General features: G+C 43.1%; 1 protein-coding gene across 1 annotated transcript in view; it reads right to left on the reverse strand.

The window, feature by feature from the left end:
- Positions 1–870: 870 nt before the first annotated feature.
- Positions 871–19,993, reverse strand: part of LYRM4 (LYR motif containing 4) — a 55,442-nt gene continuing 36,319 nt past the window's right edge. The window contains exon 3 of the mRNA XM_082234731.1: positions 871–1,207. Within this exon, the coding sequence (XP_082090857.1) occupies positions 1,145–1,207 (63 nt within the window). The 3' untranslated portion in view covers positions 871–1,144. The remainder of the gene's footprint in view (positions 1,208–19,993) is intronic.

A 19,993-nucleotide genomic window follows, 5' to 3' on the forward strand; every position in this document is an offset into this window, starting at 1 on the left:
AGAATACCACACAGCTGCCGTGGCAGGGATTGTGTGCATAGGACCCACCTGTCAATTAATCTGGCATCACCCTGATGTCGAGAGAAGTGTTTTCTTTTATGTGTGTGGTTTGCAATCAAACAGAACAAAGGCGCAGGAATTTGCAAGTATCAGTGATCAGCTGACTAGTGGTGCCTACAAACTACACTTTTGGCAGGGAGCTGCATGTTTACCTGCCCCATTGTTGACCTGGTGCAGCTTGGGAGGGGGAGCCTTGTGGGCCAAACTGCCCTTGCCACCGCTGTGATATCGCATACCAAGTAAATACCTGTATATTTGTAGCCTCTGGAAAACACAGCACTCCATTGCTCAGGTGCCGGAAAGCAATCCTTTTAAGTTGTAAATTTCATAGCTCGTCAGATAACATGTTTTAAGTAGATTAAGCCCCCATGGAATTTTGAAATGCTTAAGCAGTGTTCAACAAAACTATGGTTCCCTATACTTAGGGAAATTCGGTTTGTCCTGGAATGGAAGCTAAAGTTCAAACTGCCTGCAGTGCATGAACTTAGTAAAAATTGATCGAGGACTGCAGTCTTAACTGCATTCTCTGAAATAAGGTCTCTTAATGGTTTGGAACAGGAGTGGGGAACACCTTTGGCATTCTAGATGTTGCTGAAGGACAACTGCCCTCAGCTCTGGCAAGCATGGCCAATAGCCAGAGATTTGGGGAGTTGTAGTTCAGTAACACGAGGAGGGTCTCAAGTTCCCACACCTGGTTTTGAGAGTGTCACAAATTCTACACTGAATTCCCCAAGTTGCAATAAATATTCATTTGCCAGTTTCTGAGCTAGGTGAAAAGACATTAACTTGAGTAGCAGAAGCAAGCAAACCTCAGTTTATGGAATTTTATTGGCAAGAAAACTTGATATAAGCAAATAGTAACACTCAGACACGGCAACACATTGTTCTCATCTTACTGGCATATTGAAAGCACACTATGAAAAATTCTGGACAGCTTATGTTAAGACTTGGTGAACAACGTGGAGGAACAAGACAGCTCAAATATACATAGAGAATACAATATGTTCAAGTAAAAATCTGTGCGTGTTCCAGAATACTGTGGCTGATCCGCCACTGCTACAGGCAAAGAAGAGTTCATCCACTATCAGACGTTCTGTGGGCACTCGATGATTAACTTCTCCGTTGAATAAAGTTGACCAATGGTGACCTAAAAATAAAATAAAACAAGCGCTGTAACTTTTCCCACACAGTTTTTCTTACAAGAAGGGAATGATGGAAGCACAAAGAATAAGCACAAGATGATCATCTGTGTTGTGTTTAGTCTAAAACAGCCTAGCAAAAGCACAAATCATACTTAATGTTTACTGATGTGGAAACTGCTTCCCTGTTGTGTTTTGGCATCACAACTTGGTAAAATAGGTTAGGCAGAAAAAGGGAGACTTCCTTGTATATATACTTCATCGTTGAGGGGCTTTTCTAGTAACAACACTCGTCACTATCACACCAGCTCAGCAGCAGCAGAACAATTAATGTTGTGTATGTTTTACACATTAATAAGCAAACAGAGCCCCTGTACACATGTTCAAAATAATACAGCAGAGTTTAAACCGAAGATGGGGTGCTGTGCCTTCTGGCTCATCTCCATCCCCAACCATCCTGCATTGAGCAGAAATGTAGGAATGACGTGAATTTAGTGCTTGCTGCCTTGTGCTTAGAACCCTGAAAATGCAAGGATTCTGCTAAACTTATAAGCTCCCTTCATACATTCCTGCTCATTGCTTAGCTCACATGCTCAGCTCACACAGGTCAACGCTTCCCCTCCAGTTCAAAGCCCTTGCACAAAATTTCGAATATCTAAATATGGCTGCAGAACTCCCCCCCCCCAATAACACATTCAGGCAATCTTTGGTGTTAAAACACAAGGGGTGGGGTGGGCACGGTGCTAGCTTCCCCCCTTTGTCACATTTCTATTACTTGCTTTGAATTGGGGGGTGAACTTGTTAGCGGAGCCATCTGGAGGTTCCCTGTGCTTTAGAACCCTGGAAAACCCTGGGTTCTAAGAATTGCAGGGAGCCTTCATCTACAGGAGACTCTTCCCTCCTTCAGGAGTTTAATCCTCCAACTTGCTGAGGTCAATGAGGATGGGGAGCGACAAGGACACAGAGTTGGCTCGCTCATCCCCACAGCTCACCCCTCCCTCAATGTCTCAGCACTGAAGAAGAATGCTTGAAGAAGGCTACTAACACAAATCAACCAAGAGCTAGTTTTCAAAGTCTAGTGGCTTTTATGAGGCATCTTTTCAACAGGGCTGTCTCCTTGGGAATCCTATTTTTGCAGAGTGACTGACCTGGCCCAAGATGCACAATAAAACGATTGGGTTTTGGACTGGGCTATTCATCACGAGGGAAGAGTTATGGCCCATTGTTAAGGCAAGACTGGTTTTCTCTGCAAGGAAGCATTCTGCTCCTTTAGTCCCCAGAAATGTCAACAGCAGCCTATGAATTACACCAGCAGGCAAAAAAATAATGTTTGTTGCTAACATGCCTATACAGAAGTCATTTAGCTTCATAACAAGAAATTGATTGTCAAATCCTAGATACTTGTATTTAAATTGAATGCAGCATCTGTCAAACAATACCATAATAGCTAGTAATTATTTCTGCAGCGAAATTATTACACTCCACTAATGCACTGTATTTTTTAAAATAAATGTGACAAAGATTTGGCTCTTTAAAAACACAGTAATTATTCAGAATGAGAGATCAAGGCCTGCAGCTCAGTGCTGATTCTTAAAGAAAAAGCACCTCCACTTGAATTATATTGTGAGTTCTTTAGCATCTATTTGTGCTTCTGCTGCATCCTTATCAAAGTCTCTCTTTTTTAGTCTCATGGCAGCAAGTGCCTCATACCATTTCAAATACAGCCATACCTTGGTTCTGAAACACCTCGCGAGCCTAACGTTTCGGCTTCCGAATGCTGCAAACCCAGAAGTGACTGTTCCGGTTTGTGAATGTTCTTTGGAACCCAAACATCTGACGTAGCTTCCGATTGGCTGCAGGAGCTTCCTGCAGCCAATTGGAAGCCACACCTTGTTTTCTGAACGTTTTGGAAGTGGAACAGACTTCCAGAACGGATTCTGTTTGACTTCTGAGGTACGACTGTACTGTTTAGCTGCATTGTTTAATTGTTCTCTTCACAAGGAGAATCCAAACTTCTCCTGTGCTGCATTTTCTCGTGGTTCCTTGCCACTTTCTCAATGACTTTAGTGCAGGGCTATTACTTAAAATAACTGCTATAGTTGTTCTTCTGACTGCAGTCGTCTGTATTGCTGAGAGGAGCAGTGGAGAAGGACGAGGGTATTGAGACCTGAGGCCAGGGTACAAATCCCACCCCCCGCCATAAAGCTCATTGGGTGACCTTGGGCCGGCCAGTGTCTCTCAACCCAACCTACATCAGAATTGTGGGGGATTAATTGGGGAGGGAGAGAGCCATGTAGATCACCTGGAGCTCCTTGGAGAAAAAAGTGGGATATAAATGCAAAAATAAACTTCACAAATCTCAAGCTATCTTAAAAAAAGGGGGGGCAGAGTTCTGAGTGCATATTTATCGTGAAGTGGCTGGATACTGAGAAGTGGTGGGAGGCACCAGCTGAACACCCAATGGAAAAAGGCTCAGAGCCCAGGGTTTGGTGGTGGGACGACAATGAGTGGTCAGAGGGAGAAGACTGGGAGGGGGAGAGGTCAGAAGTCAAAGCGGTAACAGGGTTTAGCGAGCAGGAAGAGTCTGTGGCAGAGAGCAGTCCAGAACCAGAGGCAGAAGAGGAGGCTGAAGAGGAGGTGGGCTAAGAGGCAGAGATGAGTCAGGCTGGTGAAGAAGCCAAGGGGTCTCCTCCTGCTGCTGTGACCAGCTCCTCCCAACACAAAGAGGGTGGAGCAAAGAGAGGCAAGACAAAGGAGCCTCAGGTTCCTGTGGAAGGACCCGGGGAAGGAGGAGTTTTAGAGAGTGGTGGGGACCTTCAGTCCTCGCAACTGCCTCATTGGGGCAAGACCTGCTGGGATGAGTTGCTATGCTCACTAGGCGTGGCCTCCTGAGCTGACCTTGCTTCCTTGAATAAAGAGTTAACTTCAGACACCATGTGATTTATTACTGACCTGCTCCTGACAATATAAGTAGACTATGCCACTTTAGACTGCAGATAGTGTGATATGAGAAAATGCTACCTTCCATGTACTTGACTTGTGAGGTTTCTTTTATAAAAAGAGAGAAAACAGGCCCACTACAGGTGATTATTCTAGCCACATCCTCTCTTAGGAGAGAGGGCTAGGGGCAGGATATGAGAGCCTGGTGGGCCAGAGGCTCTCCACCACTGTTTCAAAGAACAAATAAAGCAAAACCTGCAGGGAACTTTCCCCACTGAGCAGCAGCAAAACACACAACTGCAGCCTGTTGTGCAGTGCATTACATTACCACATTGTGTGCATGTGGGAAGAGCCTCACGCGGAGCAAAAAGGCTCTCATAAACTGAGCTGACTGCTCACGAAAACACGGGCAAACACCTGAATCTGCTTCTTGTCTAATATTTGCAGAGCATAATCTTTTGAACATAGCAATGAAGGCCAGCTGCATGTACATCTGCACTGGCAAGCCTCTAGAGGACCCAGAAAAAGCGGGGGCATCACTACCTGTGCTTGTTAACCATTTTCTTTGTTTATGCTGGGGGTTTTGTGCGGCTAGCCAAAAGCAGGAATGCCGGATTGCCCAACGTACGCAAGGGAACACTACATTCTCTCCCAAGTGCACTGCCAGAATGGAGAGCCAATAGATCAGATGTTCAGGTAACTGTTGAATTTGTAAGAATAATAAACCAAATAAAACCCAGCTCAGCTGATCAGCTGGGTATTCAGCCAGGGAAGGGTATGACCAAATGTAATCATTCTTTTTGCTGACAGCTGTGGAGAGAGGATTTTCATCCAATGTCAGCCCAGCACCTTTTACCATTTACTTTACTACTAAGATTTCCAATGTAAACGTAGCAGAAAGCGCTCTCAGTTCTCTCAGTGGCATAAGTGATCATGCACATGGTCCCCCCAATTCATTTATTCAGCCCCATTCTGTTATTCAGAATGGAGCTTGTAATTTGTTGTCTTAAGATCTATGCAAGGTGCATACAAAAACACATTTCCCCCCAACGGGATGATGACTATGGAACTGTACATTCACATGCAAGTCTTTTAGTAAATAAAAATGGTGAATAATAGTAAGCGAGCAAGTTTTGCACAAAAAATGGCTTTACACAGTTAACAGAATCAGATGGTAAGAGTTTTATACAGATGGACTGTAGAATTAGGAGCTGTAGGTGGTGGAAGAATGATACCCAATATCCAAGCAGGACAGGGTGTGTGGGTGTGTGGGAGGGGGGGAGAAGAGTCCTCCTTGCAAACAGAAAGCTAGCATGTCATGGAGATGAGTTCAGATCTGCTTTCTCCACTGTCTGCTAGTTTTTGTCTCCTTGCATACAAACTGTGCCTGTATTTTAAGGTCTTTGGAGGGCACCTTTCCCACAGTTCCAGCAACGTCTGAAGTGTGACTGGCAGGGTCATTTGAGTGGCTTTGCTTGAGCTCTGGTACTCTCTTCCTAGGAGGGCCTATTTAGCCCCACTCTCTGATGGTCTTCTGGCAACAGATGGAGACCTTTTTATTTAGACAATTACGTGGAACTGAACTCTTTTTGGTTTTGGTTTTTAACTTGTTTGCCCTATATACTGATTTGGGTTTGTGTTGCATTCAATGCAGTTACCTGCCTTGAGCATGGAGACATGGAAAGGCAGGATATAAATTTAAACAATAAATATACAAGCATAGGGGAGCAATTTGCCCATTGCAACCTAACAGAACACGGTCCAGGAAAAGCTTTTACCACTGGATTCTGATGAGAGTTTAAATCGGCCCTAAGTGGCCTGCTTCCTTTTAAAGAGAAGAGTGATGGATTGCAGTTCCAGTTTTGGCAGGTCTCTTGTCTTTGTGTTCACAGCACTTTACTAATGGGGGGCGGGAATCCCCGCAGGTCTTTTGAACCCCAACTCTTGTAGGTGTTGTTGGCAAGGAGAATGGCAAATGCTAATTTCTGCTTCCCTAGCAAGAGGATGTTTTTTTGTATTTTTACAAGGGTTCCAACTTTACTTTTCCTGGCAGGACGTCTCTTCCGTCTCAGCGTTTCCATAGAAACAAATGGAAAAACCAAAAATGGGGGGAAAGTCTTCAAGATCATAGCCGCTGGAGAGCTGACTGCTGCTTCTCTAGGACCAGAGTGCTTAATGTATTTAGTTGCCTGAGTCCATCCCTCCTATATTTTTCGGTGTCAATTTTATGAACTCCCCTCCTCCATGCCGATTGAAATGAAAACACGATGAAAAAGTTGTTCCAACATTTAACATTGGCAGAAGCTGGGACTTGGCAGATGCAAGCACAGCAACTGCTGAATTTCTGGTTTACTGATTTTGGCCTAATTAGAGCGAGCCAAACTTGATGCCTTTATCCTCCCTAAACTCCCTCTCCAGAATTCCTCTATCATCCTAATACCCCTCTCCAAAATCCTGCAAATTTTGTTATTTGCAAAATGAGGCTGTCGCTTCTAACTAATAACCCAAAACATTTATGCAGGCTTATGCAAACATGATTTGTGAGCATAATGGGACACATAGCTAATCTTATTCCAAGAGAAGGGAGGTCCAAAATAATTCTGAAGTATAATCTGGACCATCTGATTGAATGAGCAGTTGTAAAAACAACCACCACCCCAGTTTCAGATTTGTTTTTATAAAATGCCCACGGGCATATAATGATACAGAAATGAGTTTGTCGCAGGTTTGTGCTTTGATTGCTACAGAGAACCAGGCAGTGCATTGGTGGACCCTGAGCTTTGTCTGGATTGATGCCGTTTTAAAAAGTACAGAACTTCTCTTAGGCAACCATTCAAAGTCAGTCAATGGCTTTGTTTCTGTGCTACTCTTTTATTGGTTTTCACTCCCTTTGTCGTATTTCCTTGCAAGTTACCGTAATTTATGGCTTCTCTAGGGCCAATTTTTGAATATTTGGGGTGTTTCTGGCTTCTCAATTACAATGTTAACAGCCATGGCAAAACGGAATCAGAGAGGAGGTGGCTCAAGGAACCAGCTGAGGTTCCTGATAAGGCTTGTCAAACTCCTGGATGGAATGTTTCAACCACTAATTTAATCAAGTGCCTTCAGGGTTCGGAGGTGGTGGTGTGGAACCAGTCTGCAGTTGTTTAATGTTAGAAATATGGGCCTACAATTGTTCATACAGATCATTTATTCCTGTAGTGCTCTGTTTTGTGGCCTTTTGACCCAGATTAAGATATTCTACTGCCTGAAGTGGAGCCCAAATGCCCCCCCTGTTCTATCACTAGGGCTCACTCTGCAGCATTCAAACACCAAATTCCTGGCTTCATCTATTTGATCTCTCACTCCCAGCATGCCGAAACAGATCACTCTTCCCTGTTGCCTCATAGAGTTGTCCCTGAAATATTTAGGCTGATTCACATATATATTGCACTTCAGTTGATGACTGCAACCTGGTTAAACATAGAATCATAGAATTCTGGAATTGGAAGGGTCCCTGAGGATCATCTAGTTGAACCCTCTGCAATGCAGCTCTCCCAGATTGGGATCAAACCTGCAACCTTGGCGTTATCAGCACCACACTGCAGCCAACTGAACTATCCAGTGCAGCACCACAGAGAGGAATAACGCAACAAAACAGTGCCACCTGTTACTACCTCAAACAAAACATTTGGCTCACACGTTCAGCCAACCCCTCATCAATTTCTATGCTATATTTCTGCATGGTTATCTGCAGAGATGTGCACAGTTACACTTCTTACCCATAACATTTCTGTTTAACCTCAAATGGCAGCCACGTAAAAGCTATTTAGAAACCAGAAACCACCTGCATTCTCATCAGCTTATGACACCAGTCTTAAATAAGCTAACGCTGTGTTTCATTGCAGTTCTTTTGCTACACAACTGTCTTTTCAATTTTTCAAATGACCTAATTTTACTTACGTTCTGATGTAGAAAAGACATTATGTTTTGGCAAGCTGGATTTTTAAAAAAAATGTTATTAAGGTAATTTGCACTCAAGGAAAGTCTTCCTAAGCCGCACAAATAATGTCTCCTCTAAGGAAAAATTGACTAGGAGGAAGCATGAAAGTAGGTGCTCTAAGTGGAAGTGATGGAGGTATGAACAGTTCCTGCCCATCAAAACGTAAAAACCCCCCAGGGTGGAAAAATTGCGCCCAAATGGGCAGCCTGCATTGCAATTGCAAATTTGCTTCCACCCTTGTCACACCTTAAGTGCCCCAGTCTAGTTTAAGGGTCATTTTCAGGCAAGGACTTTGCTTCCAAATGGTTATTTTACGGGTTTACACCCAATGACACCACAGAAAGTGAACAATAAATACAAAAATAAAATAAAATTTAATTTAATTGTAAAGTGGGAAACCTAGCATATTTCAAGGTAGAACGAAACATTTAGTTTGAAAGAAGCTTCTGTTTAATACTCAATGCTCACTGCTGGAGAGCTTGTTTCAGCTCAAAACACATAGGATTTGCAGCTTTTATGAATACTTTCCAAACTGTGCACCTAGTCTCATTTTCTTCTGGTTCTGATGGAATGGGTGCTACCCTGTCACTGTGCTGCTGCTAGCAGTGGAGTAAGCAACCCACACGGCTCAAACCACCCTGAAACAAATCAGATGCTCAAAACGGAAATTGGAAGTCTCCAGTTTGCAGGGAGAAACTGCCCACCACCCACCTGCCAGATGCACACACCAAGTGCTTACAAGCAGCTGGCCTCCCCGGCGATTCAGTCCAAGCTGCTAGGTTTGCTATCAAATGCCTCTTCAAGGGAGAGGGAGAGGAAAACATGCTGTTGCTCTCAGAGTCTGTTTGCTCAATGGTGTTGCAAAGAGCAGTCAAAGGCTTGGGAGCATTGACCTCGAGAGCCCATGAACATCAGGTTCTTTTTCTGTACAGTCAGTCTTTGTCCTCCTCTCCAATTGCCAATTGCAGAGCAGGTTGCAGCTGAGGTTTCAGGGGGCTCTCCACTTGTCCTTGGCAACTCAACTGACCCCAACAAACAGAACTGACAAATACAGCCACTTCAGAATTTATTCTGCATTTCACGCCACGCCAGAGGTAAAAGGCTGGGTCATCCATTTTCTAAAGTTGCACGCGTTGTGGTCAAAATCATAAAGTAAGTGAGAAAGACTTGTGGAAACCATTGTTTCAATTTTTTTGTAATTAAATACAGATAGTTATTTGTCCTTATGGAGGCAAAGCGAAGCTAATCAACATGATAGAAAGATGTGTTGAAGCAAGAAATGGCAAACCTGCCCATTGGCCATTCTGGCGGGGGATGATGGGAGATGGAGTCAAACAACATCTCAAGGGCCACAGCATCCCCATCCCTTTTCTAATGACTCAGAAACAAGTTTCTCTAATCTCATGGTTTCGAATGAGTGTTGCAAAGCTTATCCCATGGTTGATCTGCCAACGGACCTGGCAATTTAAGAAAAGCAACAACTGCAACTCCACCCCTGCAGAAAACCCTCCACAACAAACTCCAATGAAGAGTTAGCAAATGACTTGCACATCACCTGCAGCAGAAGGAAGAGCAGGAACCTCAAGTCCCAGGATTACTGGGTTGAAATTATCCTGCCTTTCTTGCCATCACTGAACTGGATGAAGACTCATGCCTGTTACAGTGAGACTTGGAGACGGCCAGAAAGCAGTGAGAAGTTTTTACATACGCTTCAGGTTACATACGCTTCAGGTTACAGACTCTGCTAACCCAGAAATAGTGCTTCGGGTTAAGAACTTTGCTTCAGGATGAGAACAGAAATCATGCTCTGGCGGCGCAGTGGCAGCAGGAGGCCCCAATAGCTAAAGTGGTGCTTCAGGTTAAGTACAGTTTCAGGTTAAGTACGGACCTCTGGAACGAATTAAGTACTTAACCTGAGGTACCACTGTACTAATTTCTGAGTGTCTCTGAGAAGGATGTGGGCTTTTCTTGACCCTGTCCTCACTATGTCAGAAAATCCACTTGCCAGTGGCGAGCGAATGAGTGCTTTTGAGGACCGTTGGGTTTGAGCCATCATGACTCTCAACAACGCCTTCTAAGGAGGTGGCAGCTGCAGGATCTGAATGCAATTGCAAGAAAATGATCCCTCTGCTCACTGGCACAGCATTTCCCACCAACTAGGTTCCAAGAAAATCTGTCTACTCCCCCACTCCCCCCATCCCAGGTCAAATCTGAGAATCTCAAGTTGTAGCTGTTTAAAGGCAGGGAGAGTCAGCGTCAAAACCCAGCAAGAGGCCCAGCGGGTGGACACTGGCTTCTTTCCAAAGGTCAAGCTGTAGGGATCACTGCTCTGGGAGGATCTGCACAGATGGCAGTAAGTAAGCGGCGACAGCAACTCTGCCTGTTGGCCCCTTAGGAAATGAAGGACGACTACTAACATGGAACAACAACAGCTCCACATGATGACATAAAAAAGATCCCAAAGACAGCGAAAGTAAACAGGAACGTAATTCAGTGTAATAGCTGTCGTCTGCCTTTACCTCACCCCCCCAATGATGTCAAACTGTTGAGTAATTGGCTTCATATATGCTCACGTCATCAGATATCTGTATTTTTTTTGGGGGGGGGGCGCACGGCTAAGGAAGCTCTTCAGTCACTTAGCCTCTGGCAGAAATGCTCTTTAGAGTTCCCAGCCTCTGATTTCAGCTTGATGAATCCACAGATCCACTTTGAAGACCTGAGTTTATAACATCTTCCTTGCAGCTTACATTGGTGATTATGGTTCCTGACATCACTTTTAAAGCGTAGCTGAAATGCGAGATTGCTAAGGCGAACTTGTGAGTGTTTGGGGCCTTTGGATTACTCAGATGAAGCAACCATTAGTCCATAGGATCACACAGTCCTAGCTGATGTGTTGCTATCAAAAGGAATACATACACAAACATAAAAATAGCTTGGCGCATTCCCCAAGCAACAGGAAGTAAGAGTATGGGAAAGAGCTGTCCACGGATACTTCTTTAGTTTATATCTCAGCCCTAAACATTTTTATTCGGAAGGAAGTGCAACTGAGTTCAATGAGACTTGCTTGGGGATGAATTTCATTTGTACCACTGGGTTTATCAAGTAAACATGCATAGGATTGGGCAATAAAGAGGTGTTTGGAAGTTAGGATTGCCAACATTTTTTCTGGTGGTTGCTCCTCTGTTTTGAACAAAAGTATGCTCTGCCTTGTTAGCAGGTGATAACACCTATGTTCACACTACAAAAATTAATAATTGTGGATCAAGCTGATGTTAAAACACAGAGCAGCAGGCCAGGGTTTGGGGGTCAGCTGGCAACTCCTACTTGGAAGAAAATCCTGCTTGCATTCAGCTGAATTTATTTCCATGGATATGGTGGGAGGTGTTTTTATTTTATTTTAAGGAATATGCTTAGGAATTTGCCAGCTCTTCCCCAGCAAATACAATTTCTTCACATTTTACTTTTTTTCTGTATTATTGCTTTAGGTTGAATGAACAACCCAGGCTGCTGCTTCTTTTTTAAAAAAACCCACACCACATATTTATTCTCCATTTCACCACAAGTTATTTATGGATGCAATCCTTAAACTTAGCATTGGCTGCCTGTAAGCAAATGCATGAACAGGCGAGAAAAATGTGTTCAGAATTTGCCCTGATTCTTTTCAGAAGAGAAGCTTACTTTCATAAGTTGCAGTTTCGTTGTCGGAGAGAGCTGGGTTATTAAAAAAGCTGTTTCCACTGTTTTTCCAGACAGTGTATCGTGCAAGTAAATATAAATGTCTGGACCTTCTGTGACCATTAACTTTTTATCTCGCTGACATTCGAAAGGTCGTGTGTATCCTGCAACCCCTTCCCTCTCATCGCCTCAGTTAAGAGCTGTGAATTCGGTGCTACATATACAAGTTCATATCAGCACCTCAGATCGTAAGTGGCTTCTCCACTCATGCACGGGAGTCATTTCTGCCAACTGGCTGAATCATATCCCAGAATCTATTATCCTTGAAGTCTGTAAGAGTTCGGAGTTGACCAAGTTATTACAAGTCAACATACAGTGGAACCTCGGTTTTCGAGTGTCCTGGAAGCCGAACTTTTCAGTTTTTGAACACCAAAAACCCAGAAGTAATTGCTTCTGTTTTCGAACACACCTTGGAAGTTGAACGGCTTCCAAGGCGCGTTTCTCAATTTTCTCCATTGAAATTGACATCCATCCATTGCGCCTCGGCTGTCAAAAGTTTCGGAAGTTGAACGGTCTTCCGGAACGGATTACATTCGACAACCAAGGTTCCACTGTATCAAGATTCCTGTGTGCAAAACTGTTTTTCAAAAGGCGTCTTAGCCAGTGGTATAAAGGAAGGGGAGTGTGGGGAGCCAAGCTCCAAGACTCCTTTCAGAGCAAAAGGCTCCTTGATCTGCCAAGCTAATGAAGTGAGAACAAGGAAAATAATCAAGCGGAGGCTGGAGACTCTTTCCCTTTTCTTTGATAGGGTTCCTACTTCATGCTAGCGGTTTATGTCTTTGCAAGATTGCTAGCATTTCTAACTAAAAGCTAAAGGGTGCATTTCAGCTGGCTTAAGACCTTTTGTTAAAGCTCAGCGTATTTTACAGGTTCAGCCTATGCAGTCAGATGTGAGTGCCACAGAGTTTAGTGGAGCTTACTTTCAGGGAAGTCCTCACAGCTTTAGAACCGTGCTGATCCTAATAAATGACAAAGTCTTGGCTGTCTCTTAGTGCAGACCCAGGTCACTGAGCCCGAGTGACCACAGCCGCCCCCCCCCCCGCCAGGAACCACCATTGGCAGGATTTGTAGCAGCAGTAGCAGATACTTTCTAGGCTTATGATAATATTTTATTCTCTTGCTAATTGTGCTGTTTTAAATCTGTATTTTATATTTGACTTACTTTAGTAAAGTTTCCTTTTGAAATGTTTGTGATTTATTTTGTTAACGTTTGTGCTAAATGGGCATTCTGTAGTTGACCTCTTTTGTAATATTTTATTTTGAAATCTTTAAGGTAATATTTTAGTTTCCTGTTATTTATGTTACTCTGAATGTATACTAAATGTTTTGTTCTGGATTGTTTTATCTGTTTTATCTGATGCTTCAATATAGGTTGTAAACCGCTTTGAGATTATAAAGAAGTATAATAATAATAATAATAATAGGTAGTTATGTACTAATTTTTGATGTGTGTACATGTACGTAAATGGTGGATCAATGCTACACTTCCTTGGGTATGTGGCTATAGGGGCTATCACGATGAGCTCCTGCCCTGAAAAATCGACCGTAACACTACTTTTCTATGGTAAGTTCCTGGATATTTGGAGCTTTTCTGTACGATAAAGGGAATGGCAGAACAATCTGCATTAAGACACCAGCCTTGTCCACAGCACAGATAACAAACTGATCCTGAACTGAAGTAACTTCATGCTTCATAGTTTCATTTGTTGTTAAGGTATGTTGAATTTTTCAGCTTTCAAATTCCAAAAATGAGGGGTGCTAAAAACTTGTAAAATGACTTGGGAATTCAAAAGATACTTTTGGTTAAATTAATAAAATTTAGTTTTGCTTGGCAAGTAAAATGTGTGTAGAAATCATTAAAAATGACCACCAAGGACTTGCAGTTATATTATATATTAAATACTATTTCTTATTATTATTTGGCATTACTGGACATTTTCAGAAGGTAAAAGTAAAAATCTTTTCCCAAGATCAGTTTATGTGCTTTTTAATCAAACATAGATTTACCAAATGATGTCTAATCCCAAAAATAATAACAGATTTTTAATTCCTCACCCAAAAACACATTTTTAAGCTTCCCTGAAGAAATGTGCAAAAATTAAGTTTCCCTAAAATGACACGCCCTAATATGTTGTGTACATGGGATCCCCATCAGGTGTGTTTATCTGTTACATCTGGTGAATATAGAATCTATGTACAAAAATAGCTGAGCTATACACTTGTCCAGTAATTCACATGTAATGTTCAATGAGTGTACAGTCTGTGTATGCAACAGTTGAGCTGTACAGAGCAACATGTGTACACACTTTCAAACAAACACTTATGGAAGTATGTAGACCGTTTGTATCTGCGGTCAGTGTAATGCATGAACAACCCCAATTTTCCCTTCGTGTGGAACGCTTCCTGAGTCCATGCATTTATAATCAATTCAAATAATTTTCATGAAGTCCAGATTTTTAAACTGGACCATTAAATACACTCAGAAATATGCTTTCATCTTTATGAACACCTTTTAATTTCGAGCGAATATGTGTCTAACTTAAAAAAAAGAAAAAGAAATATGTGTTAGCCGACAGATGGCAGTGTTGCACTGTCACAGCAATTGCAAATATACTTCTTAGCATGAGAAAGCCTTTTAACAGATCTATTTCTCTGGCTACTGTTCATTATGGTACATATGCAGAAAGAACAAACAACACATCTAGTGAATATACACTTGTCACCCCAAGGCAATTCTGCTCTGGCTCCCAATTAACCCTCCATACAGGCTGCCTATTTAAAAAGATGGAGTTCGTTGGATAAATCACAAGTTGCAATTTCAATCAAGCTTGTAGCAACTACAAGAAAACTGACTGGTATCTACGGTAGTTTTTGAAAAGCAATAACCACGTATTGTGCAGAAGACCCTTGATGTATTGACTCCCCAGGTGGGCAAGTGATATGCCTGCACTTCAGATAGTGTCAAACTTTTAAGATTTGCTTTGTAATTTCAGAATGTTGGCCACCTCTTTTAAAAATAACAACACAACAAGTGTTAAGCCTCCAAGACTCCTATTTCCACAGGAGCACTTGTTTAATCCAGCACACAATAAAAGATTGAAAAAAGATAGACATGAGTCTCTCTTTGCCCCATCCTGTCTCCAGAACATCCCTTTTTGAGGGCTTAAACTGGTGTAAGTTCCGCTGGGTGAGCCCTGGCAAAGCTGGGGAGATTGACTTGCACTGGTGTAGTCCAAGCTGAGCCCTGGCTCAGTTGAGAAAGCCCAAAAACTGCCAAATCCAAACTTGCATCCTGGTGGATCATGGGTTTGGACTGTGCTGTTAAGCTGGTGCTCAGATTATCTGTGGAATATGGTAAAACCTGATTACCTAAATTTCTCTTTACTTGTGCAGTGTAGAACCTGCCTCTGAACTCAAACCAGCGTATCAAGACCAGTCATCACCTAACCAAAAAGCCAACTGCATGACACATTCTCCATTGACACCATCTACCATTTGCTTGAAAACATTTTTGTCCTTTCATGTGTTTCCGCTAGGCACAGGCAACTGGACTGCCTCACTTCCAGAAACTATTTTATACAGTGGTGCCTCGCAAGACGAAAATAATTCGTTCCGCGAGTCTTTTCGTCTTGCGATGTTTTTCGTCTTGCGAAGCACGGTCCGTCGCAACTGCGCCTCTTCAAGCGGCTTTAAGAAAAAAGCGCAAGACGTTTTCGTCTTGTGAAGCAAGCCCATAGGGAAATTCGTCTAGCGAAGCAACGCAAAACCGAACAACCCTTTCGTCTAGCGGGTGTTTTGTCTTGCGAGGCATTCGTCTTGCGGGGCACCACTGTAAATCTGAAAGCATTCCATTCTGTTACAAGTCCAGGGAGATGATTTCGACCCTGGTTCACTGTGTGAATTTATTTATTTTTGTGTGCTTATATGCAGCCATAGTGAATGCATCACTGTATCAGAAAAAGTGCCACCTTCAAAGTTAAGGCACCTATCAATTTGGACCATCACCCACAAACTTCTTACTGGCAGTTCTATAAAGATGACCATTCGGTTTTAATGAGCATCACAACAAGGCTCATTTTCCAGTTCCAAGAGTTTCTAAAAACATTGGAGGGCAAGCAGGTGGAAGAGGTACTTGTATTCAAGCAATTATTTTTTAAAGGGGAAAAAAAACTTCAGAACCACATTTTTGAAAGTGTAGGATCTAAAAGGTGGGCATATTAAAGTCTATCAGCAAAGAGGAATAGGAAGTGCAATTAGAATGGCAGCCCACTCTAATCCCTTTATGCAAAAGGTACGACAATGCCTAAAGTGGTGTAATAAAAAAAATATATTGACCAGTAGCACCTTATAGACCAACTAAGTTTGTTCTGGTATAAGCTTTCATGTGCATGCACACTTCTTCAGATACTGCATGCACACAAAAGCTTACACCAGAACAAACTTAGTTGGTCTATAAGGTGTTACTGGACAATTTTTTATTTATTTTCTTTTTATTTCAGACCAACATGGCTACCGACCTGAATCTAAAGTGGTGTAGTTTGTAAAATCAAGAGCAGATAGCTTGGTGCTAAGCATGAGGAATGTCACCTCCTTGCCACAGCCCTTGCCATCTACAAAGATCCCATCACATTTTATCAAAACGAGGCAACATTTTTATTTTTATTGAACATCCAAATACTGTCGCTCTTTGGAAAATTGAAAAGGAAGACAGCAAAAGATTGCATAGGGTGCTTCTCTAAATGAGAGGGCAACGCCTGCTTGGTACAATATTGGGAATTCTCATGATCTGAAGGGACATGAGGTGACCATTTAGTTCCCACTGAAATCCATGGGATATTCCCACTGATTTTCAATGGGAACTATGTGGTCGCCTTCTGTTGATGCAGCTCGGAATAGCATTAGCTAGAAGATGATTTAAATACTTGGAGCCGACAACTTTGCTTTGTAAGCAGAACTGTGATAGGACTGAAAGTGTGACCCAGAGGTCACAGATTCTACACACAAAGAAAATGGAGCTCAGTGGCACCAATATTATCTTTGTGGTCCATTTCAAAGAACCCTTATATTTCAGATCATGTTCAGATGCTACACGCCTGCTGGGATTCCCCTGTGCTTTTGAACACTTAGAGCATTGTTCCATTGTTTTAACAAAGCGATATACTAGAACCAGATGTTCAGTGCGTTCTGCATAGGGTAACCCAGGAGCATATACTTCTTACTTGCCCCCAGGCAAGAACAGCTCCCAGTGTCTGCCTGGCTCTTTTTGCGAAGGTCAAGGGTCAAACGACAAACTGCAGGACATCCATTGCTGGAATTCTTGACCTCATTTTCAGTTACAAAAAGCAGACATGAAGGGAGAGCTGGGTTTGGAGCAGAGCAGGGGTTTGTATATAACTCTCTGCTCCAGCACCAATCTAAATAACCTCTGAAGACGGTTCGGAAACTTCAGCGAGTGCAGAATTCAGCAGCCAGGTTGCTCACCAGAGCAAGACGGTTTGAGCATATTACACCGACCCTGGTCCGAATGCACTGGCTACCTTTATGGTTTTGACCCATAAAGCCTTAAATGGCTTAGGACCACAATGCCTCAAGGAGTGCCTCTTTCCATATGAACCTACCTGGACCCTGAGATCATCTTCTGAGGCCCTCCTTCGTGTGCCTCCTCCTCGAGAGGTCTGGAGGGTGGCAACACGAGAACGGCACTTCTCTGCAGTGGCTCCCCTTCTGTAGAATGCTCTTCCTTGGGAAGTTTGCCTGGCGCCTTCATTATACACCTTTAAGCGCCAGGCAAAAATGTTCCTTTTTTAACCAGGCCTTTGGTTAATCTGGCAAAAGATGACCCATCTTCCTATGTAGTGCAGCCCCAGTTCAAATCAGCCTCCTCTAACTCGACTACTTTGTGTGATTGAAACAGATATAGATAGCTTGTATTACTAGGTATTAGTGGAGTGGGGAGGGGGGGGTTGGGGAGAAGATGTACGCTGATGGGCAGCTACACTGACCCCCTTTGAACTTTCACAGGTGTCATTTAACTGACATCATTATGCAGGACAGATGTGTGGTCCTGCCCACCTGTCAATGTTGGCGCATAGAAGGTAGAGGACTTGGCTGGCTGGATCCAGTTCCCCCACTGTTGATGCAAGGCTGCTGTATTCAATGGCAGGTATCTGTCCTAGCATCTGAATCTGGCCTATTATTCCACTTCTATTCAGCACATCAAAAGCTATAAATACAGAAACACTCCGTACTCCTGTTTTCTCCTTCATAAATTTTCCAGTTGTCTTATATGAGGTTTGGGGGAAGCCTTTTTAGAAAAGAGGATTTGTGAACTAGAAGTGCGGGCAAGAATTCATCCTGAGAGGAAGTAAATGGGAACCATTTTTTGGGGAAAAGGAAGATATAAGGAGGAGATGGCATATTATCACATTAAAATTTGTAAATTAGCTGATATGCGGACTCAGAATGTTGGATATCAGTATTATTGCCTTTCCTTCAATGTATCATTCTTCCGGCATCATGAATGCTCTGATTATCAGTTTTAATGAGCTATTTTTTTACTTCTGCAATATCAGGGGCTCTTAAAATTCCTACCTCCAAGGTCCACTTGAGAGAGCTGAATTTAACAGAGTGCAAGGCCCACGAGTCACAAAATGGCAGCAGGTAGAGACTTGGACAGGCATCAAATAGCAGCTGTAGGGACATGCTCAAAAGGAGGAAGAAATACGTATTTTCATAATTGCAACAGATGAAACCCTATAGAGACTTTATAATGATTTTATGCTTGGTTGTGGTGTATCGCCTAATCTCCCAAAAGCTAACTAGATGAAATATTGATTTCAATCCAAGCAAACCTGTAAGCCCCAGGAAACATGAAGCAGTGGGGGAAAAGTTTTATAGTGCTGTAATCAAAACAAAAAAACAAAACATTATTCCTGTATGTTGGGCTTGAGTGATGGAAGTCCACGTTCAACTCCCCACTTAGCTATAAAGCCAGGTGGATGGCCATGGGCATAGAATTATCTCTAGTCTATCCTTCCTCACAGGAATGTACAGGTGGGATATAAATATAGCATACATACTGTCAGGGAACTGACATCAGAGCGAGAGGCGAAGGAGAGGCTCCCAGATTCTGCAGGGGAAGGTCCCAGCACCAGGGGGAGACGCAGCTTGGTAGAGGAGGAAGGAAATCGGCGTAACACCAGGGATCAAGGGGGGCAGATGGGGGAAGCGGAGGTAGAGCTCCGGGATTCTTCTCTGGAGATCAGTGAGGAGAGCACAGGTCCTCCACTACCCACGCCCTCCCTGCGCAGAAGACTCCCGCGCAGTGAGAGGCGGAGACGACTGGGAGTCAGACCGCTTTTATGCTGGAAAAGGTTTAAGCAATGCCCACAGACAGATTCTACTAGCGACTGAGGCAGCCACGCAGAGATGGGCTGTGCAGTCAGGACGGTTTAACCAAGGGGAATAAAACCCCTAACGGGGACAGTTTACGCACGAGGAACTCAAAACCCCTTTACACATACATATAGCTGAGGCAAAAACACTTACAGTGTGAATTTAATAATCATGAGCCAAGAAGGCAACTGCAGGAGACATGCAAAAGACCTGCTTGATTGTGCTATGGGCCTCTTCTTGAGTAAAGGGCCTTCTACTTCCTCCCCTGCCCCTCCAGGCCTCCTGTGTGCTCCTAAATCTGTTCTGTAGGTTCCCCAACTCTCCTGAGAAGATTTACTGGGTGGGTTGGTGGCTTCCATAGGAGAAGAGGAAGGGAACAATATTGGATGTCATCCTGGGCGATGAGTGGCTTAGCTCTTAGCTGGCAATTCTTAGCACACAATGACTTTGGTGGTCTCTGCGAAGTAGACATATGCACATTCTTCACCTCTTCTTCAAGTCTGCCTTATTTTATTTGTTAAAGTTTTTTTTTGTTTTTTTTAATCCTACCTTATTCTAAACCTGACGGATGGAATTCACAACACAGTGAAATTTGGCCTATTAATTTATCATGGCCAGCAAGGTCTTTTGATCCTAATGCAAAACCGAACCAAATCCATTTGATCTACAGTGGTACCTCGGGTTACATACGCTTCAGGTTACAGACTCCGCTAACCCAGAAATAGTACCTTGGGTTAAGAAC

Source organism: Podarcis vaucheri (assembly GCF_965113315.1).
Source record: "Podarcis vaucheri genome assembly, chromosome: 8".
Classification (NCBI taxonomy): Eukaryota; Metazoa; Chordata; class Lepidosauria; order Squamata; family Lacertidae; genus Podarcis; species Podarcis vaucheri.